General features: G+C 50.2%; 8 protein-coding genes across 8 annotated transcripts; 3 read left to right on the forward strand and 5 right to left on the reverse strand.

The window, feature by feature from the left end:
• Positions 1–433: 433 nt before the first annotated feature.
• N7498_008145 (uncharacterized protein) lies at positions 434–3,331 on the forward strand (the record flags this gene model as incomplete). Its single annotated transcript, XM_058455207.1, has 2 exons — positions 434–652; positions 707–3,331. Exons 1-2 carry the CDS (start codon positions 488–490, stop codon positions 3,329–3,331), a joined length of 2,790 nt encoding a protein of 929 aa, XP_058305195.1. The 5' UTR covers positions 434–487.
• A 1,557-nt stretch (positions 3,332–4,888) lies between these two features.
• On the reverse strand, positions 4,889–6,091 carry N7498_008146 (uncharacterized protein; the record flags this gene model as incomplete). Its single annotated transcript, XM_058455208.1, has 1 exon — positions 4,889–6,091. One exon carries the CDS (start codon positions 6,089–6,091, stop codon positions 4,889–4,891), a length of 1,203 nt encoding a protein of 400 aa, XP_058305196.1.
• Positions 6,092–6,682: 591 nt separating this feature from the next.
• Positions 6,683–6,925, reverse strand: N7498_008147 (uncharacterized protein; the record flags this gene model as incomplete). Its single annotated transcript, XM_058455209.1, has 1 exon — positions 6,683–6,925. The coding sequence occupies one exon, from the start codon at positions 6,923–6,925 to the stop codon at positions 6,683–6,685; it is 243 nt and encodes an 80-aa protein (XP_058305197.1).
• A 1,259-nt stretch (positions 6,926–8,184) lies between these two features.
• N7498_008148 (uncharacterized protein) lies at positions 8,185–13,695 on the forward strand (the record flags this gene model as incomplete). Its single annotated transcript, XM_058455210.1, has 2 exons — positions 8,185–12,479; positions 12,528–13,695. The coding sequence occupies 2 exons, from the start codon at positions 8,185–8,187 to the stop codon at positions 13,693–13,695; spliced, it is 5,463 nt and encodes a 1,820-aa protein (XP_058305198.1).
• Positions 13,696–15,549: 1,854 nt separating this feature from the next.
• On the reverse strand, positions 15,550–16,518 carry N7498_008149 (uncharacterized protein; the record flags this gene model as incomplete). Its single annotated transcript, XM_058455211.1, has 3 exons — positions 15,550–16,072; positions 16,154–16,261; positions 16,316–16,518. 3 exons carry the CDS (start codon positions 16,516–16,518, stop codon positions 15,550–15,552), a joined length of 834 nt encoding a protein of 277 aa, XP_058305199.1.
• A 1,128-nt stretch (positions 16,519–17,646) lies between these two features.
• N7498_008150 (uncharacterized protein) lies at positions 17,647–18,615 on the forward strand (the record flags this gene model as incomplete). Its single annotated transcript, XM_058455212.1, has 2 exons — positions 17,647–18,041; positions 18,072–18,615. The coding sequence occupies 2 exons, from the start codon at positions 17,647–17,649 to the stop codon at positions 18,613–18,615; spliced, it is 939 nt and encodes a 312-aa protein (XP_058305200.1).
• Positions 18,616–19,409: 794 nt separating this feature from the next.
• Positions 19,410–20,175, reverse strand: N7498_008151 (uncharacterized protein; the record flags this gene model as incomplete). Its single annotated transcript, XM_058455213.1, has 3 exons — positions 19,410–19,612; positions 19,673–19,787; positions 19,846–20,175. 3 exons carry the CDS (start codon positions 20,173–20,175, stop codon positions 19,410–19,412), a joined length of 648 nt encoding a protein of 215 aa, XP_058305201.1.
• A 1,107-nt stretch (positions 20,176–21,282) lies between these two features.
• pex26 lies at positions 21,283–22,648 on the reverse strand (the record flags this gene model as incomplete). Its single annotated transcript, XM_058455214.1, has 2 exons — positions 21,283–22,156; positions 22,215–22,648. 2 exons carry the CDS (start codon positions 22,646–22,648, stop codon positions 21,283–21,285), a joined length of 1,308 nt encoding a protein of 435 aa, XP_058305202.1.
• Positions 22,649–23,351: the final 703 nt, after the last annotated feature.

A 23,351-nucleotide genomic window follows, 5' to 3' on the forward strand; every position in this document is an offset into this window, starting at 1 on the left:
TGTAAGAGTGGACGGAAAGTTCCATACCTTGTCTAAAGAAAGGGTGGACAACGTGCTGCTCGCCCGGTCCCATGGCTACTGGTGATTTGGATATGAGGGTGTCCATAGGATTGGGACCCTCAGTAGCTCAAGAAGGAGGGGGCGGCAGGAGAAGGAATCAAGGGACGTTCATCAGAATTCAGGTAGAGCCGAGACTCGGGACATTGACGAGGACAGAGGAGACAAGCCCAAATCGTCTTTATCGCGGTTATCTGCTCTTTACACGTCCGACGCGAAAGGCGCGTCTGAACCGCTTATGTCATCCTGATTACATCACCTGGTCGGCCATCGGCCATCCCTATTTGGGTCTAGCGTCATGGTGGGTCCGGCCCGTTGTTATCCCGAAAATTTTTCAGATTTCCCCGTTGGGACGGGTTTGCAGCTTCACCGTTCAGGCTCTAAAGGGAGTGGGAATCATATCTTTGACGTGATTGTGGTTCTGTTCGTCATGGATTTGCAATCGCCGTCAGTTCTGGCGCAATTGCCGCGCCCCCTTCATGCCTCCACGGGCAAAACTCGCATCGGCGATGTCTTCAGTCTCGCCGATGCCAAAAAGCGCAAGCGCTATGAAGTCGCGGTTGCTGTGGATGGTGAAGCCGTCAACATCTACAATGTACGACTCCTGACCGTGTGATTACCTTTGACTGGCCTGACATTCTTCCCCTAGGTGCAAACGCCCAAGCTTGTGACCTCGTACGCCTTCCCGCCGCAGTCTACGTTCTCTTGTCGGCCTTGCTCTGTCCGCCGCAAGCTGCCCAAGAAGTCCTCCGTCAAGCGCCAGACATATACCGCGGCGACACGTCCGGAACGCCAGATCAAGTGCTTTGTCGAAGAGATTGGCAATGGCTCCACTGCCCCAGTGATCTCTTCCTCGGCCGCCACTATCACCGACTCGAGCAGCCCCACGAACTTTGTCGGCATTGTTCCTTTCACCGTCGAAGATGACAGCGAGGCCGATCCTTTCGATATCCTTGCCGTTCACCAGGATGGCCGAGTGCGCAGGTTGTCGTCCGATCTGAAAACTCAGCGCTGGAGTATCCAGCATAGCGAAATTTCCAAAATCTGTTCTTCTACTCATGCCGTTCACTCATGCTTCTTGGTCGATCTTGAGGATGCGAAGAAGGCTCTGTTCAAGCGGAGACAGGATTTGGCCGCTCTGGCCCTCGGAGACTCCACAGCCTCCGGAACCGACGAACCGTCCATTCTGCTCATCGTGTCCCACCCGAAAGACGCTGATCAGGTCACTTTGCAAGACGTTAATGTTCAATTGTTCTCCGTCCCTGCTAGCGCAAAATCAGGGGGACGCGAGGAGAGCCAACGACTTCGACACCTTCAGACAATCCAAGTCCCCGCCACACCCGGGCTCGTCACTGTTAACAGCAATGGCCTCCAGTGGAGCTTCCACTCAGGCTCCGCAGGGCTTCAGCTGTCGTTCGAGAAGGGATTTGTAAACATCGACCTGTCGCAATACTCGCCCTGTGTAACCTCCCAATTTGTCCTCGATGAGCGCTTCTCGTCCGTCATGCGCATTTCACCACAGTGCGTCATCGGGGCAAGTGATTCGCTGGTGGCTGTATACGACACTCAATATCAATCTGTTCAACGAAGCATTGCTGCTGGTGATGTCTTGTCTGGAGCTGGCATCAACGCAGATGCCCCAATGGTCTTCATCAGCTACTTTGCAAAGCTTGGAATTGCAGTCGCAACCAAGGGAAACACCCTTATCGCTTTCGACTTGACCTCTCTTTATAGCCACTCTGGGCCTTCTCTGAAGCGATCGCGTGATGGCCTTCTCATTGATGCCATTGGCCGCGGTATCGGCTCGTCTGCTGCGCAATGGGACATGGCATCGAAGAAGCACCGATCCGAGAACATGACCTCTCTTCGACTCACCTCGCCCGATCAGGTGGAAAAATGGAATCAATTGACCAAGGATGTGGATGAAGCGGCCAAGAGTCGTAATGCACCGAAGTTCGACAAGGCGGTTCTGAGCTACTTCTGCTCTTCTGATGCGCCCACGACGCTTCCTACTCGGGGACAATATGTCAATCCAGAGTCCACCCTTTTCCTGCTCTCCAAGATGTTTGCGGTTGAGGACTCCAACATCCAGGATGGGGTTTCAGCCTCTTCGTCTTCTCAACTACGCGTTGTGCTCTGGCCTTCAAATACTTGCGATTGGCTCATTCGGCTGGGCCATTTGTCTCCTGATAATGTCGAAATCTCCCTTCGACGGGCTTCTAAGCCACGCATTCTTCAGCCGTTGGTGACGGGATCTTTCGTTCAAGCTCTGATCGATTCCGACCCCTCGCTGAAGCAGGTCAACCAGGTCATTGCCGGCCCGTCTCTCATTTCTTCTGATGAGTTGGCCTACGCGCTCAAGTACTTCCTGAACCAGGCACGCCTGCACTCAAGTGCTTTGGAGGAGACTGCTCGGGCTATTACCAGTGGCGAGGTTGCTACTCCCACGCAGGAGCTCTCTCGCCATCTCGGGGGTGAGACGGTCACTCTGAAGGATATCTTCACTGGCCTGAACACTTCTATTCAAAAGGTCCACTCACAGCCTCAGTCTGCCGTCGTTCAGTCTCTGCGTTCGAACCTGTCGCGGACAGAACTTATATCTTTGGTTCATCATCTCCGCCTATCCCTTGCTACTGGTGGCTACACCTCTCGCTCCACCGAAAATCCCCCTACCCCTATTACTCTCGACCAAATCACACCCTCCCTCTCTCTCGACACCATCATTGACCTCATGACTGCCTCAGTGGACGCGGTCGGCCCCTCAGGCTGGATCTCCGCGCTGCCCGCCGTCGACCTTAACGGTGACTCGGACTCGGCTATCGCCGCTGCTAGCCGTGAAATGGAGTTGATTGCTGACATGAAGTCGGAGGTCTCTGCCGCGCTCGCCGGTGTGGAAGAGGCCACCTACCTCAAGGGCATTCTTCGCGAATACCTCCGATTTGCTGACCAAGTGGCTACTCCAGCGGCTACCGCTGGAGACGTCGTCGCCAAGATTGATGATGAGACTCCCTCTTCATCCAATCTCGTTCGCTATGAGAAGCTCAATGGAGCTGACCTTGTCGTCTTTGGTCGCCCTGGTGAAGGAGAAGACGGTTACGATGCCGATGCCGGTGGCAAGATGCTGCCATTGTCGCTGAAGCCTGCCTCGGCCGATGTTTCGCGTACGAAGATCAACAAGTCCACTGGTGAGACCAAGTCTCGTACCAGTCGTGAGATTGGATACCTTCGCCGTAAGGCAGTTGGCAAATATTCTTTCGAGAGGCTCCTTGTTTAAAGGTATCACTTCTTGGTGGGATGCATTCTGCCTTTCATGTGTCATATTATAAATATATTTACGGAGCAAAAATATAGGAGTTAGATCTGGGGTGAATGAATATTTGGATTACTACGCAAATGGAGCTCTTCGTATATGGGTGTGAATAGCGGCCAGTAGGAGATCATCTTCCAAAAGAACTCATTAAAGATCGGTACAGGTTTAAGCTTCTAGCGGGCTTCTTGTCAGCGAGCTATGCTATGTAACCTCGATTTTGCTTTCCCTTCTGATGTTATGTGAGACATGCCCCATTTCCTTCACTTTGCTAAATCTCTCATGTTCTTGAACTTACTTCTATACATACTGTTTGAACGTCTTTTGAGACATACTTCTTGATGTCTCTCTGAACGCATCGAGCCTTGAAACTAATGTCCCGCCTGCTATTAAAACGTAGGTACTTCAGTTTTCTTAGCGGCAACTATCCGCGCCAGTATTCCTACTCACTTTGGGATGCAAGAGGGGTTTTTTTTTTTTTTTTTTTTTTTAAATCAGTCGAGGTAAGAATTAGCCTGACCCCATAGCAGCATATATTTAGCGAGCTGCAATCGGGCAAATGAATATGTAATTCATCATCAATAGCTGCGATTCAGTTTTCACGGCGATTTGATTATTCAACATAAACCCCCGCCTTTTCTTCATATCGCGATCTCGCATTTTACGCCCCTAAGCACAATTAACTCCGCTCCATTCGCCTTTCTCACAGCGACTTGATTATTCAACAGAAGGCCCCATCCATCATGACACAAACGTCCCTCTCCACCTCTCCACCTCGTGACCCACGCCCTTAATCCTGATCAACTCCACTCCATGTACGTTTTCCACGGCGATTTGATTATTTGATTACTCAACCAAACCCCTCCAACAATCATGTGGAAACCCAAACGCAGTTCTCCACCTCGCGATCTACGCTCTTAACCCCGACTAGCTCCGCTCTACTCGCACTTTGTCAGAAGTTTGGACTAGCGAGTGCCTTCACTGCAAGGGAATGCGTGGTCCAAATTAATAATGGCAGGAGCATAAATGGTGACCTTCTTCCTCATGCTTCTGTTACAGCCACTGAAACTTGGAGAATTGCCTTCAAGACTAAGTACATATTCTGAGTGCAAACTTGTTCATCAAAATGCCTTTCCGACCATTGCAGAGCTCCTAGAGCGAAACAAGTTAGTATCTCGTCTTCAGAATATAATTTTTTCATTATCCAACCGCATCGTCCATGTTCGATCGCTAACATAAGTGGCAGGGCCACTGTTGCAACACATACCCCTTTACAACTAAGCAAAGAGAGGCGCGCACAGGGAATCAAGAAAATGAGTGGGACCATGGTTGGTAAGTAAAAAAATCAAGAAGTGTCTGTTCAACTATCCGGTATCATTGCAAACATCCAACCTTTTAGTGACTTGTATTGATCCTCGTTGCATTGCTCCCACCATACCCTTGAGCATAAAAGAATCGATCGTATGTCCATCAATATAAACCACCCTAAAATGTTGTCGCTTTCCTGACCCATGCCTTATAGTGCTAATGAATATGTTCATGCGAGCGGTCAGGGCTTATATCACCCCGAGGAATGTCAATCCCGCAGGGCGTCTCGGGTATCGCTTCGAACCAGATGCTGGAATTCCATGTAGTGTAAATCTTCCGTTTCCAAGCTCTAAAGTATTTATCGATGGACGTTGGATCTTCTGTAGGTGCATAGATGGTGTGGTGCGTTAGAATCAACCATACATGGCGCCACCTGGCTCTAATGAGATCCGGGTCGTATTTCAAAACAGTCTCACGATTGTTAATTAGGTCCGATACAAATTGCTCTCCGTATGCTGATCCCCAAGTTTTGTCTTTTTTGTACCAGTCATTGAATCGTTCTAGACGTAGTAGGGTTGCTGTTGGTCCGGGCAGACAGTCGAGAACTGTGTCCAGGAAAATGCGGGTGTCCGTGAGCCACATCTTGGCTTCAGATTCGTATTTAAAAGATCCCCACTTCTCTTCGATGACATTTTCGAGATGAGGCTCACAGAGCAGATGGAACAGACGATAAGTAAGAGAATCTTCCTTATCGAGAGTCACAGCTCGGAGGTTGGTTGCCATCTTGAATTCTCGAAGGAGGAAGAAGGGCAGTAGTGCGATGTCGCGGTCGTAGCGGCGTAGATAGCATGGTTTTAAGTCCTCGGCGCTCTGTTTCGGTGTTTTCTCGTCGTTCCATTTTCCTGTCAGCTGTATGTATACGTAATGAATCCGAGGCAACGCGTTGAGAACATCGACGAGTCTATTGATCGTGTGCCACATTTGGACCATATGGCCAGGATCATTCCGAGAAGGGTGCTTAATATAGACTCCAAGGCCACGTTTTGGTATGCGGTCATGGGGGAAGTTGAGGATATGCCTTCGGAAGGCCTCGTCGTTCTTCAGCTTCCGCTTAACTATCAGTCTTTTGGTTGATATGTCCACGTCAACACAGCTTTCTCCGGAAGATGAGGGGTGTGGATGAATTCCGTGAACCATATCTTCGTAAACCAAGTAGGAGATCTCTTGGCAGAGATACCGGCTGCAGCAAAGGATGGACAGGATATTCTTTCTAGCTTCTGGATGGCTGCGTGCGTAGATGGAGCGAAGAAGAAACTCCCATATCATCAGTTGTAGCTCTGTTGGTAGCTTTGAAAAGTTGCCCAGTTGGGCGGGACATGTAGACTGTTTGTCAAGATTGGAGTTGTTGATGATCACCATGATTATATGAGTGAATGAATGAAATGCAACTTGAGATAGAACGAGATCAGGAGGACGTGGGAAGGGACAAAATCAACAGGAATGCAGTCCGTACTTGCCTTGAAAGTATGTCAGAATGGGTTTCCATGCCGATACCTAATCGAGGAAAGTACGAGGTGATTTGTTTCAAGCTAAGTAGCTGGTGTACTAGTCCTATTCGAGAAGGAAGTCTGAAGTTTAAACTCGGCGAACGCCGTGAACCTTACCTATTTTGTCTCCTGGACATGGTACAATAATTCCGGAAATTGGTGTCACTCTTCGATTGTTTCTCGAACCCTAATGTCAAGATCCACTACACTATATTAAGAATAGCCCCCAAATATCGATATTCCTGTAAAGTTATAAACATGGCTGTATCTCTTCAAATCACTTACTGCTTTACATCTGTAGGGAGTGTATAGGCAACGAGCGCAACAAAATAGTGTCCTAACCCCACCTGTAGAATCGCTCGCTCAGTCCAGATAGCACCCCTTCTCAGTAACATCCAACTCCACCGAACGAACTGCGCAGATTAAACAAACAATTGTGACTTTATATAATTTCCACGTTCCTTTAGCACCCGCCACCGCCGCCGCTACCCGCACATCCGCTGGCAGCACCTCCACCAAGGGAGCAGACGGGATTGGTATAAGTAGTGCCTCGACCGGAGGAACTTTTGTCACGCTTCGTGTATGATGAACGACGTTCCTGAGACTTTTGAAAGTCACGGATATAACTGTCATAATCTTGCCGTTTCTTTGAGCGGCGCGGAGGAGGATATTTTTCTTGTACATCAGAAGACGAGCGGAAGCACATTTTGACTAAGTTTGGAGCGTCTGTATTGGTTTGAATGTCCAACCAGTTTTATTATGAGAGTTGAAATGTTGTAAATTTAATCCACGGTATGCTGTCGCGTGTGAAATCATCCATTTTATAAGGCTGGGGCGCGATCAGACCTTTCTAAACCCTGAAGCATAGCCACCGTCCGGGCAAGGTAAGTCGGCGTTTCGTCGTAAATGCTGAGGTCAGAACGCGGGGGCCGTTTATTGCTAACAATAGAAATAGGGCGGAATATAAAGAACTGAATGCTATTTTGGCTCTTAATCTCTACTTTGAACGAAAGCAATCAGCCGTGTACTTTGACTACGCTAAAAGTAGCTTGTCGTTTCTGAGCAGTAGGGTTCGAGAAACAATCGGAAAGTATTGGTGGTGACACCGACTTCCGGAAGTACTGTATCTGTTAAAATTGATGACATCGTGTCTGCCGAACTTGATGTGCATTACATACTTTCGATGAGTTCCTCAAAACTTCTTACCAATTCGAGTCGCGGAGCATGTCCTCTCAAATCATATATCACCCGAGGTTTTCCAGGGCCTACCCTCAAATTATATTGACTTACTGTCAACAGGCGTGAACTTGGAATGAGTCCTATTCAAGTGATATTCAGTGTACCCGTGACCGAATTACGAGGTCTTAATCAGTCCATATGTTGCATTATACATATTAAGGAAGCAACGTAAGCTCCCAAGGTCGTTGCGATCGCATAGGAACCAACGCCGACAAGTTTTAGATCACCAATGCCATGTTCGACTTGTACAATTGCCCGTGCTGAAGGACCTTGAAATATCGGTCAACTACCTTGATCGGGTTGAGACGAGTGGGACTCGACAACACATCGGGCTGCGAAACGGGAGCCAATCAGAGTATGACTGAATGAATAATAGGTTAAGACTATTGACTAGTGAATAAATTGTTGGGAGTACGTCAACAATCGATTACAGGCACAGAGTTGAAGACGGTAGCAGTGGACATGGAAAATAAACAAGGGAAAGTGAAAAGTTCGAATCTGACCCAGGTCAGTTGTGGCGCGTAGGAAAATAAACAAGGAGCTCGAGTGGAGCAGTCGACTGCCCGGACCAACACCGCATCTCCGCACTCGCTATCCACCGTTCTTTTCGATCCGATGGGTTTGCATGTCTTCATGGACTGACACTCCTTTGTTGTTCTTTTGGTCCGTCCCTTCTTGCTCATTGGAGGGAGAGCGCGATCAAAACAAACTTAGAGACGCGGGAAAATGAGCCGCGAACCCTGGCTCGACAGCCTGTCCGACGACTGGCCATCGGTGCCTGTCTCTCCTACAACGCCTGCGACGCCTGGCCCATCTAAGACCGTACTTCCCTCGTCTCCCCGAACTGGCGCCCAGGATACCCCTAGTCGCATTCCAGTGCCCGCCCGTCGATCCGTGGAACAACAGTCACCGGCCAGCGACGCGAAAAAGGTGACTCGGCCATGTCACTTCATTAAAAGAGAACCTCCGACCCCTAAAACGCCTCGAACACGCAAGACACCCTCGAAAACTCAGTCGCCGACCCCCGCAAAATCCAAAACAAACACCCCGAAATCCTCCCCGAAGCGCAGTCCGAGGCCCGCCTCCGGCGCGGCTGCTAAACAACCGCAGGCGATGGACACGCGCTCCCCTCTGCGATCGGTGTCGAATGTTTCCAGTCAGTCGGGTTATCAAAGCACCGTTCAGATAAAACCGAAGAAGAATCGAGATGAGGGCGCGGCCACGCCCGAATGGCGGAAGCGACTGGTTCACGGAGAGATTGGGGTGGGTGAACAACGGGATCTGTTTGCGCCCATGGGCCTCGAAAGCGTGTTTAAACCGCCGACACCAGGATCTACGAACGGGCAACAAGATTCGATCCCTTTCACGAAGCAGGATGACCAGCTGTGGGATTTCACCGACGCGACTTCGCGCCGGGATAGCACGGTGGAGGCTGACGCCGACGACCCCCAGGGCCAGGAACCGGATATAATTGACGGCGATGAAACGGGCACCGGAATGGAGTCGCCAATGGGAACGGTCAACTACGCATCATGGACAGACAAGCGATCTCGAGGTCAGGATCTTGACCAGGAGGACGTTTCACAAGGAGGATACACCGAACAGCGAACGGCCAGTGGGCTGGAAGACCTTCGCAATGAGGGCATCACCCCCATTGTATTCACCCGACCGAATACCCTGGAAGGTGGAGCTACATCGGAGGTGATCAAATCGGCCCTAAAGCAAGTTACCAACAAGCTCGAGAGTCTGTCCATGAATACCGACAGCCGGCCAGACTCACCCGCCAGCGATAGCTTCCTCTTCTACAACCACAGCGAGCCCCACGCCGAAGGCTCACCGCAAGATGACAGCCTGCTGGATGTGACCAGTCACTCCTTGCCGCAGGATCTGTCTATGGGGACGGTGGATTTCAGTAGCCGCCGTGGCAACCGCTCTTTCCGACGCCGATTCTCTCCTTCGCCCTTTCCCTCACATCGTATGTCTCTCGCGACTCTCGCCAATACCAAAATTCGCAGTTCTCCCCTTTTCAACCCTTCTCAGCATAAAGGCTCACCCTCCTTGCCTCGACCTTCCTCCTCCCACGTGCGTCCTTCAACAGCGGGGGATGCGACAACAAAAGAACCAAAAATGCCATCTTCGGGCAGTCCGCTGAAGCTGTTTGGCGAGCATGATACGTTCACGAACAACCGACTGCTGCGGCGCATGAGTCAGTTTGAAGAGTTCAGTGATGGGTCGGATGGCGAGGCGCCGCTTTCGCCCTCAGAAGAAGCGCGGAGAAAGGGTGAAAACCGCAGCTCGTTGAATCCCAGACACGAGCCGCTGAGTGAGATTTCGTCGAAGTTCAATGAGCGACTAGCATCTCGGAACATCCCACGCCCTCGACTGAATCGGTTCGGCGACGGAGAACTCGATCAATTCGACTTCTCTGATGCCAGTCCATATGAGAATAAGTTGGTCTATGATGAAGCACAAGGATTTGGATCTCGACCCTCCTCGCGGAAGCTCTCATCCGGTAGAAAACAATATCTCCGTGGGGCGTCCCAGCAAGGCTCTCTGCGCTATACCAGGACTGCGAGTTCCAGTTTTACCCGAAAGCCATCGGCATGGACTCGCCAGAGTTACTTCGACCACGTTCGTGAGAATTCACTGTCACGCTTCAACAAAAAAGAAAACCGGGCATTCCCCGAGACCAAGCGAGTCCCCAAAAGTGCAGCTGATCCGACTCCGAAGCGTCGTCGGACAATATTGCGAGACAGCGCAGAGCCAGAACACTCACATCAAGCCGGCGACTCCCCTCCGAAATTGGGCGACAGCATGTCTCTCCTGCAGAGAAGCCTGTTGCAGCATGGCGTGCACCTTGAAAACGGAGACTACCTCGCCCCTCCTGGCTTATCTCAGTCTATGCAACGACCTAGAACGCCCACTCCTAGTCAAATAAGGTCGACCCATGAAGCCAAGATTGCCCCAACCAGAGACTTCTCTGAGTCCAACTTTGATGAACTGGATTATTCAGATTCCTTCTCGATCGAAGGAGATATTCCATTGCTCAAGGTGACTGGTACGAGTGACACGTCGCGAAAAGGGTCAATCACAACCCAGGATTATTTGAATGAGGCTACAAAGATCATGGATTTGATTCGGTCAAAAGGCCGATCGGCCGCTGGTCTGACCAGTGTGCAGGAATCCGAGCCAGATAGTGAGGAGGGCGATTTCAGCTACGAGGATGAATCCACGCGGGAAGCCTTTTCTCGGCCTCCAAGCCGGGACGGGACGGACCTGCGCAAGCAGCGGGAGCCCAAGGAGTTGAACCCGCTCATTATCAGCTACCTGAAAAAATATCAAGAGAAGGACGATGCTAATGACTCGGTCATGTCATTCAACGGCTACTCAATGGATAAAGAAGATCGACTTGGCGGACTAACCCCCGAGCAGAGAAAGCGCAAGCCAAGTGCTTCAATCGATGATGTGGCGGAGAATATCGCCCAAGACCTGATGACAATCAATACTCAGATGTCTGGATTCAGCGTTCAATCTGTTCCAACCGGCTCATCTCAAAACTCCCAGGCGAAAGGCATGTTGTCCTCTGACCTGATATCCCATTTGATTCCCCAGCAAGTCAATGGCTTCACGTATGATCGGGCGAAGAATCAGTGGATCAAGGACGGCACTCAAGAGCCGGTCCGTTCACCTTTCCGGGAAGATGAGCATGATCCCTTCCAGGACATCCCAGATCTGAGCGTGGATGAGCTGCAAGAGATGATGCGGATCCATGGACTGAGCTCTCCTGGAAAGAGTCTGGCTGCGGATCAGAGTGAGGATCATCCTGCGCCTACTCTCGATGCAGGTACTTCTCCCAGGAAGACTGATCCTCGACCTCACACGAGGGATGGTGAACCCTCAGTGAGTGCAAGCTCCGTGCAATCCAGAGCCACTCGATTCACATCAAGTGTTCCTCAATCTGGCACCAGAGCCACATCATGGAACACAGATGAGATTCAGGAAGAGAACGTCGGTCAAGCGATTCCTGTACCCGGCTCGCAGCGGCGAACAAAACAGGCTCGCGTTGCAACCATCACTTTCTCTTCTCCTCTAGTGTCACACATCGCGTATAGAGATGATCCGGATGCTCTGGAATGCCATTCAAACCAGGAAGAGGCGACTGACGCAGCCAATTCTCCGGAAGAAAGCCCAACTCGTGCGGACCAGCAGCACGGTGCATTACGGTCTTTCGCGCCGCCGATTGGGCGTGAAACCTCCGTGGCCGGTCAACCATTCATCCGACGTCCCATTTCTCGAATTGAAGAAAGAAACGAAGAAGGGACCGAGGATCTCAGCCTTATTCATAGGGGCGATCCGATGGCTGTCCAGCAGACCCCAGGTGGACAAGGCGTTGGGAATTCCTTAGTTCCCATTCAGAGTCCCGACCAGACGAACTACAGTTTCCATCTGAGTCCACTTCCTGAATTCTCTGTGAACCAGCCTGACCACCCGTTGAATCTTGAAATGACCTATGTGGCTCAACGGACAAACCCAAAGTCTTTGAGACAGGTTCATGGAACTTTTGCTCTCGCGACAGAGGATCTGATCAAGCACATCACCGATGTAGAGCCATACGAGCCTTACTGGGATCATGTCCGCCGTTTGGTCCTTCGTCAGAAGGGACTGATCACTCTGCACAAATTGAGTGACTTCTGTCCTCGCCTTGAGGACCTCGATGTTTCTGATAACGACATTGGGCAGCTGAGTGGTGTGCCTTCAACCTTGCGAACCCTGAAGATCCCCCATAACTGTCTCTCCAATCTCACACCTTGGGGCCACTTGACCAACCTGCAGTATTTGGACATTTCTGGCAACGACATTGAAACACTGGATGGATTCTCCAGCCTGATCCACCTTCGGGAATTGAAGGCAAATGACAATCAAATCCGCAACATCGACGGCATTATGGAGCTAAATGGGTTGCTGAGTCTGAAGCTGGGTAACAATTCGATTACCGGTGTGGACTTCGAAGGAACTGAACTGTAAGTTGCCCTTTGGCATGCTTGCTGTGTGGAGTACTAACTTTCCAGGACTCGGCTTCGTGATCTTGATTTGAGCCATAACTGCTTGACGTCGGTTCGGAACATTGAGTGGCTCCCATCCCTCACCACCCTTGATCTCAGCGCCAACCAGATCACGCGACTTGAAGCTTCAGCTTCACTCATTAGCCTTCGTGCCCTTAGGATCTCTGGAAACCGACTGAATCGGTTCGATGTGAAGAACTTCTCTTCCGTGAGCCTTCTCTACCTGGATCAGAACCGCTTATCTACCATCGCTGGTCTGGAGCACTGCCTTAACCTGGAGGTGCTATCTGTACGAGAGCAGTCCTCGCCTTCGGACAATGGGTCGGGCTTCGCTCTGAATCTCGACCTGGGATGTGTGAAGGATGTTCGGAAGTTGTTCTTGTCTTCAAACAAGCTTTCATCCGGATGCCTCTCGCCATCGGCACCTTTACTCCAACTCCAATTGTTTGATCTAGCTTCCTGCACCCTCAATGGTCTTCCTAGTGACTTCGCATCGAACTTCCCGAATGTCAAGGTTTTGAATATGAATTTCAACTCGCTCATCGAGCTGGAACCGCTCGTGGGAATGAAATGCCTCTCCAGGCTGTCTATCGTTGGAAACCGGCTGGCCAGAATGAGACGGATTTGTCAAATTCTAAGCCGACTGGGTCGAGCTGGCCGCGGAAGCCCATGCTCTCTTCGGAAACTTGATATTCGTGGCAACCCGCTGACCATTGGATTCTATCCTCCTGCCCTCACTGGTAATGGAACCAACGCAGACCGCAAGAAGTTGAAGGACCAGGATAAGGCAGTCATCCGGCAACAGGAAAATCGGCGCGATCTTTCTGATGCGCTCGCCGACCTTGATCAGAATGACCAGATGACGCAAGCAGTAACTTGGGAGGACGGTGTAAAGGGCGAGCGAGATGTCGAAGTCAACGACCCATTTACTCTTCCGTCTGCGGATGCCGCCGCGGATGCGAAGTACCTAGGTCATTTGGACCAAGCAACCAGGCTGCGCCGAAGTGTCCTGGAGCTTTTGCTCTATGCTGGCACAAGCGGATCACTACACACCCTTGACGGGTTGGAGCTTCGGCCATCCCTGGGCGAGGACAGTCCGGACATGGCAAAGGCATGGTCAAAACTGGAGGAGCTGGGAGTTCTCCGGAGAAAGGCGATTACCCACAAGGCATAAAGGTGGATTTGATTTTACTTAGCGGAGGAGCGAGTTTTATTAGAGCATTGGGGGCAGTGTCCATGGAGTTTTTTTGACTTGACTTAGGCTTGGCCATGCCTGGTGTTGGGTGCCTGTGCACAATCTGCATGATTGCATTACTGGAGTTTGATTTTGACTGCCTTGATGGGCATGGATTATAGCGATAGCGCTTGTGGATTTCAATACACAATTTTCATCCCAATGTCCTTATAAGCACGCGGACGTAGACAGGAATTTTCTCCTTGATCTTTGGATCCGCTGGACCCACCACACCGATAGACCTGAGGGGGAGGAACACGCACAGAGCCTCAAGATCAACATCCCAATATCCCAAACAGGCAAGAGCCAGCCAGCACAGCAGTGTCCTCTTAACCAGCTTGGTATAATTAGCAGCCGGGGGCGAAAGTCAAAAGGCAACCAAAGTACCGGGAACCTCCAGAAGGGTAACCCTCTGTGGAGTAAGACCCGACAATACGGTAAGCAGGCGCGGCCCGCGGACCCGACCAGCTGGGCCGGGGATATTTCGGGGCCTGATATGCGCTGGTTCGGGGCTCCGCTGCATTGTTACTACATTCTCATTGCTCGACGAGCCAGAAGTAAATGCACGGACTCGCATAAGTGTGTTTCGTACCTTTAGGCACACTGCTAGCCGTGCTTGCGACTAGGCTTTACCCGACAGAGGATCATCGTGGGGTTTTGACGGATTTGAACCGCGATGTGTCCCGCTAGGTTGCACGGGCTTTGACCCACGTCGTTCATTCACCGGTCTGTTCCAGGGGGCTGGTTGCTGGGCTCTGTCCATTGTCCCGGGACTTCTTCCCCTTTTGTCCTTGATCTTGCTTTTCAGAATCCTTTGGTCTGGAAGCGGCCGAGGCTCTCTTGTTTTTGCTGTAGCCTTATCCCACCCTCGCGAGTTACTATTTGAAGACGTCGCAGTGCCAGGGCTTGTTAAGTGTCCAATAACAATGACATCGTGTGGAATTAGCTACAGAGATCTGTTCATGGCTAGACAAAACTAGGGCCACTGGACGCACCGTGGACAGGAATCGCCGCTTGTAATCACTTCTCCTTACAAATTTCATGCAGTCTTAAGTCGATCTGTCAATTTACCTCCCATGGAGTCTCGGCTATTCCTAGAAACCAGCCGGACTCTCCCCTGTCTATTTCTCTCGGGCGTCCAGTCCGCCGATCTTGCATTACCTAAAGGCGGGCCTTGCTCGACTGAGCCAAACCCTTCGGTTCTATTCTATTTACCAGTTTCCCTTCCCTTCGAGATAACTTCTGAGCTTTATGATATTTTCTTCATCTATGTGGCCATCTTCACTGCGTTTATTTGGACCTCCAGTTCACAACCGCCATATCAATTTCATCTTCACCAATCCTGTGAGAACAATGGGTCGGTAAGTATCGAGTGTCACCCGGAAGGATCTCTCAATCGGAGACCCATTCACTGATATTACCTACTATTATTCAGCGGCGGATACAATTAATACTCAGAGTTCATGTTCCATGTTCCACTAGAGGGCTGCGCAAGCGTCGGAATTTCCCATGTAAGTCAGACCGGTCACCAGCTTTTCAGCTATTGCTCACATCTCATATAACTTAGAGACGAATGATCAAATCGACTTTACGCTTTCTCATTTTGTCTGTCCCTACATGAACGCTCGAGCGCGATATACGGTGGCGGGCTCATAATTGGTACCGAAACATAGAGCTGGCACCTGGACCGCAGAATGAGACTGCCAAGCTACTATCGGGGGTGAACATAATAGTCAAGACAAGATGAGACGGCTACGTAGAATGGCGTTATATAAATCCCCCTCGGTTCTCATTTTATTGGATATTTTCCCCAGAGATTTGGACTTCTTTCTCATCAAATTTCCGCGCATCGTTTCCCTCCGTACCAGATCCATCCCCCCGTTCTTCCGCCCTCTTCTTTCTCTTCTTGTTCCACCTGACGCAGCTCAAAAGCATACACACAAACAGCGAACCACCAATTATGGAAGGCACAATAATAGCCACATAAATTAATTTGTGTTCCGTATGCGGCTGGATGCCCAGATGGTCATATTTTCCATCGGGGATAATCTCGCCAGGTGTCCACGTTGGAACCAGCATGCTACTTTTCAATGTTGGGAGTGATGGCGACATGTATGGTGTATCGGTTGCCGCCCATGTAATCGCCCATGCACGGTGTGCGAGAATCCCACTTGTAATCACAGGCACTGGCTCAGTAATGCTTGCCGGAACGAGTGAGATGGTAGTTGGGGTATCGCCGTTCACGCTGCGAACGCAGGCCCCGTCGGCCAGGCTGGAGACAGGGAACTTAGACTTTTCTGTCCAGAGGTGAAAACCACTATATTCGATAGTGTGTTAGGATCCATACTCTGGGAGTGGACTTTGGCTCAAGAAAGAGGTAGGTAGAGCAAAATCTTACCTTGCACAGCAGTATGCTGTTGAAATCTGCTCCTCCAGCCACAACGTACCATATTCCGGAAGTTGGAACAACGTGGAGGTTGCTTCCATGTTGTAGTAATTCCAGTCACTGGGACATACAGTTGGGCGGAAAGCAAAAACGCTGGACGAGTTTCTATCCCACCCGGATGGCTGACAAGAGGAAAATCTTGGATCAGCCATGTTGGAAGCTAAAATAGTCATGGTCTCATAGGAGCCATTTGTAGATGTCGATGTGAGTTCCGTCTCCCATAACGAAGCGCAAGAGCCCCGTTGTACCCAGGGAGTGATGGCCACCGACGTGGTTGACGTAGTTGTCGACGGCGACTTGAACGAAGTAGATGACATTTTCTTCAGATGAGCGTAAATTTAACAATTATTGCCTGTGAATAAGAACGAGAAGTGTCCGAAATTCTTTTGTCGCATTATAGATCTCTCTAAGCACGACAGGCGGAAATATGAGGCTGAAAAGTTGACCTTCTCTATCCAGGCGGGGAAAAACCCCTTTATACGATCTTAACAGAACCGGAAAGACGCTATGGTCAACTGGGAAAGCATTTAATTTGCCAAGAATAGAGGCTAATAGGAAAGTGAGACATGGCCTCTCCCATTCCAACCAGCGCACTCGCTTACACTGGCGGCAACGCCAAGCCCAAGCTATTGGGCCAAGTCAGGTTCCAGCCGAAAGCAGTAAATGTGGGCCCGGTATGGGTTTGACAAAGAAGAAAACTAAGGTGTAGTGAGATGTTTAAGAAGGGAAACTAATAGGGTATGAATAATAGCATGAGTATGTTGAGAAATAAGGGGGAGATCGGATGAAAAGAGGATGGACATATAATTGATAGTAAATTCCGATAATATTTTCTGCAGGTTCTCGGGGGGATACTTATACCCTTTCTCTGAGAACTGTTTTCTGAAGGAATCACAAACAAAACTGTTCTTTCACACCGCTGCTCGGTGATCCATGAAAGAACTGGATAGATAACCCGAAGAGAAGGTATAGATGAGCAAACTGCAGATACGGGCTGATTATGCAGCCCAGTTTCGAATATCCTCATGAGCCTAGCTGGCCAATCGGCAGCCGTCGATCAGTGTTGGCGCCTTAGGATGAGGGCTCCCATATTCAACAGAGTACATAGTCCAGCGCGCTGCGGTCACATCCACACCGATCGGATTCATGTAAATTGAGCACCATCCACCATCCAACATCCACTAGCAATTCCATGATTAAATACTATTGAATGTAGTCCTCAAGACCTAGTAGTGCACATGTGCAGGCACACTAACAGACGTGATTGATTTGGGCAGTGTCTGAATCATGACGCGATATACTGTCGTGATTGTCAACAACTTCCTTTTTGTTTGCTGATGTCACCCGGAAGTGCGGGGCGACGCTGGACCCACTTCACTTCCATTTAACCTTCAGTTCTCACTCTTCCTTCCTTCCTCTTCATCACTCTGACTGTCACTTTAACCATGGCTACCCAAGTTATCAACCCCCAGGCGACTCCAATCGCCCTACCTCCTACTGGCCCAGCTGATGGCCCAGTTGAAGCTCCAGCAGTATCGTTCTTGGGCTCGAATTCCACAACCGCATCGGTCAATCTTGAAGCCAAAGCACCATTTTCATCTATCCAGGCTCTCTTTGATCATCTTCATGCCCACCCTGATGATGTTGCCAAGCTCAATGCAACCTACCCTCACCGGGGCGTCATCAAGACTGCTGCCCTACACAAACCCGAGTCGGATCAGAAGTTCACCATCGACCTCTCGCCCATGCGGAACTCTCGGATTCCAGAAGCACTACGTCAGTCCTTGGATCCTCATGGCCTAGGTGAGGTCCTCGACTTCTTCAACGCCATCAGTGCTTAGTATGTACCCTCCATTCTGGCTTCTCTGAGCCTCCTCGCTGGTACCGATCTGTCTGCGGCACACACCTCATACAATATGAACTATCGCCTATGTGACTACAATCCTAACACGGCTGCTCCCGAATCGTCGAATGGATGCGGAGCCCACACGGATTATGGAACCTTCTCGATCATCTTCCAAGATGGCACGCCCGGTCTGGAGCTCGAAGAAACCGCGGGTACGTGGGTTCCCGTCCCAGGGGATGCCACTGTTGTCTTGACTGGTTGGTGTGCCGTTATCTTGAGTGGTGGCCGAATTTCCGCTGCCAAACATCGTGTTCGCCGTGCCCCGGGCGTGCGTCGACTGAGTGCTGTCTTGTTCGTCGCCCCTGGCCTTGACGTGAAATTGAAGCCTATGGGTGATTCGCAGCCAATCAGAGCTTTATCCGACACCATCATGCTTGGAGACCTAGATGTTGCGACCTTCAAGGACGTTATGGGGAAGAGATGGCGATACCGAGAGGGCAACGAAGAGATGGACAATGCAGACTCTCTCTCCCAGGATAACGAGATTGAGAACATGGTATGGGGCTAAGCTTGCGGGGTAATTGAGCTAGCTCTGTTCATCAACCGAGACGGATTTATCATTCTCCATTCCTTGTCTTGCTGCTAATCGCTTATCTTTCTCTTTTCCTTTTTTCTAGCTAACAGCAGTCAGAATGGCAGATCTTGTTCTCATTATCGAAGTGGAACAGATCTATATGCATAATACCAGAGCCACACTAAGATAAACATTACAGAAAAGAGTCGCCTCTCACGTGTCGGTTGCTAACCTCTTTCGAAGTTTAGTTATTTCTTTTTTGAGACACTCATGTTTTTGATAAAGGCGCGGGAACGGGGGTGGGCCATTGAAGAACAAAACTTGAGGTCGAGGTCGTTGCCTAAAACTTTATTTCTAGGACTTAGTAGTGTGCCCGCCTAGCTCTTGTATCTAGTGCTAGGGGTATAGCATTCTATAAGACTACATTCGCTGATGCTCAATGGTCAAAGCGCCAGAAGTGCCGATTTCATTAGCACTTGCTGATAGCACCATGCGATGAAGCGGGTCCTCCCGCATTCCTTCAGATGCACGGACCGGACCACCCGTTATAATAGTAGTTTAGCCTCAATTCAAATCTTAATAACGCTTATTTCCTTCATCGGAATCGCATCATGTGATGGCGCCTAGGGATGAAGCAAGGCCCGCAGATGAAAAAAAGAGACGCATATGTACCCTACTTTACGAAGCTACATATCAAAACCATACGAAGCGCAAAGAGATCTTGTTCATATCTAGATTGCATTCAAGTCATAGTCTATATGTAGTCAGGTCTAAATAACGGTTCATATCTATTTTCCGAAGACCTTGTAGCGGCCCTCGAGAGGGGCGAAAGTCTTCTCGCCAGGCTCAGAGGCGGGAACACCGAAGACCATCTGGGCGTCCAGCTTCCAGGACTCGGGCAGGTTCCAAGTCTTGCGAACATCCTCGTCAATGAGGGGGCTGTAGTGCTGGAGGTTGGCACCGAAGCCCTCAGACTCAAGAGCGAGCCAGACTGCAGAATGTTAGAATCACGCTCAAAAAACACATTTCATGTTAAAGATTGGAAACATACCGAAGTACTGAGACATGGCGTTGGACTCCAGGGCGAAGGGGTCGAACTTGGCAGCGTAGATGGCGAACTTCTCCTTGATAGCAGCCAGGGACTCGTAGTCAACAAAGAAAAGAACCTGGTTACGGTGTCAGTCGCTACTGATTCAAGAATCAAAGAGCTACAAAGGTACTTACAGTTCCGTAGCCGGCCTTGAAGCCCTCGAGCTTGGGCTTGGTGCTGTTCTCGAACATCTCCTTGGGGACCTGGCCAGCAGCGACAAGACCCTCCATGACCTTGATAGCAATGTCCCACAACTTCTTGTGCTCCTCCTTCAACAAAAGAACGACGCGAGAAGTCTGAGTGTTGAAAGAGCTGGGAACGTGGAGGACAGAGTCCTGGACAATGTGATCAATGGCATCGTCGGAGATAGGGCTCTCCGCCTTGAGGTTGTAGTAAGTGCGGCGGGACTTGACCAACTCCAGAAGAGTGGTAGTAGCCGGGTTCTTGAACTCGATGCTGCCCATTGTGGAATAAGAGTAGAGATAGTAGATTAGAGGAAAGAAGAGAATGACAGTCCACAGAAGAGGCAAAGGCGCGGTTTTCATATCTACAGTGGGGTATTCTTAGTGCCTTTTTATTTATGGTAGACGGATGGGGCCGTGGGTATTAACACCAATGATCTGACTTGGAAACGGACTGTAGGCAGGGATTACAAATTCCCCTTTTTTGTCTTTAAAAAAATTCATAAGCAATTTTAGTCGGGTTCGCGGAGATTAACGCCGCCGATGCCTGAGTAAGCGGAACATGGGAAACTCGGGTTCTGATTGGCTGATGACGACTGGGTGGGTCCATCAATTCAGGAGTGCGGAAAATGGCCGCCGAGAACCGGCCGGACTTGGGCGCTCGGAATATGGTGAAGGCTCCATATGACACGTTTCGATAAGTGCCATCTATACTCTCCATGACTAAATCTTTCAATTTCAAAAACTCCGGTTGCGCTATTCGATTGAAGACCACGCTCCTCCATAAGCGCAGGTCTAGTCTCGCCTCATCCATAGACATGGTCTTTCCCGGGACATCCCCTTTGATGATGTGCTGCAGTTCCAAGGGAAGCTTTTCAGGAAGCACTTGGCCGACAAATTCTCTTCTGTCTTGGACTTCAATCATCCATTTGCGGGGGTACGTTGGGAGATGAGCTGACACGGCTGTGGCGGTCCACCAACGAGAATGGCGTTGGAAATTCGTAAGGTGGCGCTCATTTCGTGAGTGCAAAAGGCTAGATTGGTGTTTGTGATGTTTCCACAGTCGTAATCACATATCTCAGTGCTACAGATTCGCTGATCCCAGACCATAGGAGCCATCTGAGCAACTTCCCAAGTTTTGGTGAAAATTGTGAGTGAAATTATAAATATGCAATGTAACCCTCGTCCGACTTTGGAAAAGAGAAATATCGACCCGAAATGACTATTCATTCGGTTTATGGTAGAATACATAGACAAGATCAATCACAGTTGAAGAAAATATATATGCGACATCAAGGTCCCGAAAACAAAGGAATATCCAAATGATGAAAAGATATACACGGCAAGTCATGCAATGTTGAAGGCAAAAATTCGTGGCGAGCCTATATCTCAGATATAGCTCACCTTAACACCCATGCCGACGGTACCCTTCACTTTCTGCCACGCAGAGTCCGTGATCCTGCGGACTCGTTCGCGGACGTCCTGTCGGCTCATTGCCATCAAGATTCCGAGAACAAAGAGCAGGGTGCGCACTATTGATAGTGGGTTTCCGGAAATGCTCTGGATAATATGCTTGAACAGATTGCGAAGCGTATTGGCCACGGCTTGTGACTTGGCCCGTGGCTCAGGCTTGACCTGCTTCTTGGAGTTCTTCGAGCTAGACGATGAAAGAGCAGTCCGTGTTGTGGACTTGCTGGTGGGTGACTTATCCGAGGACTTGGAGCCCTTGCCCTTGGAAGCACCGCGAGCGCTGCCCTTCTCAATCCCGTAGTCGACCTCGCTGGTGTTGCGCTTGTGTCCGTTGGCTTTCGGAGGTGTGGCCGCGGCGGCTTCCTCGGCTCTCCGGCGTTCGTCGTCTCGTTGCCGATCGAGCTCTAGGTCTTTCTGGCGTTGCAACTCCGCGGCACGTAACTCTCCTCTTTCCTTCTCCTCCTTCAGACTTTCCAATGTTTGTAGGAACAGGTCTTTACGCTCTTCGTCTAGGACTTCGCTCAGGTTGATGAACTCGTGGGCGTACTCCCACTCCTCGTTACGGGGAAGGACATGCAAGACGAACAGCTCGATGATCCTCACACGGGCGGCCAGGTCCTTCGGGGTATCGGTTCCGCTTGTCGCGGAAATACGCTGAGGTGGAGAGCCACTGGAGGCATCTTGGAGACGGTCTGCAAGGTCAAGGTTGGGTTGTCCGTAGGATGATAGGTAGGTTTCGAGTCGTTGCTGGTTGAGGGCTTGAGAAGCAGACTGGTTCAGGAGTAGTGTGGCTCTATTCGGCGTTTGTTAGTTGCGATTCATATGAACGTGTATGAGAAGCGATCACTGACAAGTTGTACACAACCTCGGCGTCGACGGAGCCTTCCCGGCCCTGGTAGCCGACCTGTACGACAGTCTGCCAAATGCCTCCTTCCCGCACTTGTGTCGCAATTGACTTCCACTCCTTCTGGCCAAATTGATTCTTCCCTTCCTCCGCTCCGAGGTCCACTATTGCGCTGAGAAGCGTAATGTAGAGATTCCACACCTTGATTCTCCACGTGCCGGGGGCGGTGGCGATCGGCGCGACGGCCGCGGCCGCGGTCGAGTCACCATTCGTGTACTGGTCATCTTGTGATAAGGGTACATTGATAATTGGCTGAAGAGATGCGAGTGATTCTGGTAGACGTCGTGTAAGGTACAGCTGGGAAGCTTTCTTGTATGTCTTGGAGCAGAGCCTCGTGGGGCTGGTGGAGGACGGGGAGGTGAGCTTCGTATGTGTCGACATTGCGTCAGTCGTTGCTTTCCAGAAGCACGGAATGGCGCGGTATTCAAAACTGCCTAGTTCTGGATCATAAGGAGTAGAGAAGAAATGGATGGAGAGAGAAGAGAGGAGACCGTGGACGCCGGGAACTCTGCGATCGGCTGTCGTTTTCCCTCGGCTCGCCCAAGTCCGGGGTTGGTCACGGGATTGCTTCCCCAACGTGAACGTCTTTCGCAACGTTGTCAATTATACACTCCATTGCTGCTTATTTTGTATCATTGGCTACTTTTTACACCGCAATTTATTGTTTAGGATTTAACTGCACGGGTTCCTCATTAGGTCCATTGGAGTCGTGTTTGTATACCTGTTGTCTCTTCTAGGTGGTATAACCCACATGTCATTCGTATTGTCTAGGATTAATCTAGTTCGGCATACTAGCAGGGTTCCCTTGCTGTAATCTTTCTATTACTGGTCTTTTTCAATTACTCAAATTCGCATGGTCTGACTAGGAGCCCTGCCCCGGGGAGGCTTCAGTCAGTTTGTGCTACATAGAAAATGTAGCCTACATTGTCAGTTCCACGTAGCTCCGTAGCATCTTCGATCTCACAATCATTTACCTACCATCTACTTCCCTTCCACACATATGGTTCAATGGTTCTGACAAATATCCCATTTTTCATGATAACATCCACGGTGCAAGCTAAAGCTTCCTCGATATGAGCCATTG

Source organism: Penicillium cinerascens (assembly GCF_028974065.1).
Source record: "Penicillium cinerascens strain IBT 15544 chromosome Unknown scaffold_4_segment0_segment0, whole genome shotgun sequence".
In the NCBI taxonomy this organism is placed as follows: Eukaryota; Fungi; Ascomycota; class Eurotiomycetes; order Eurotiales; family Aspergillaceae; genus Penicillium; species Penicillium cinerascens.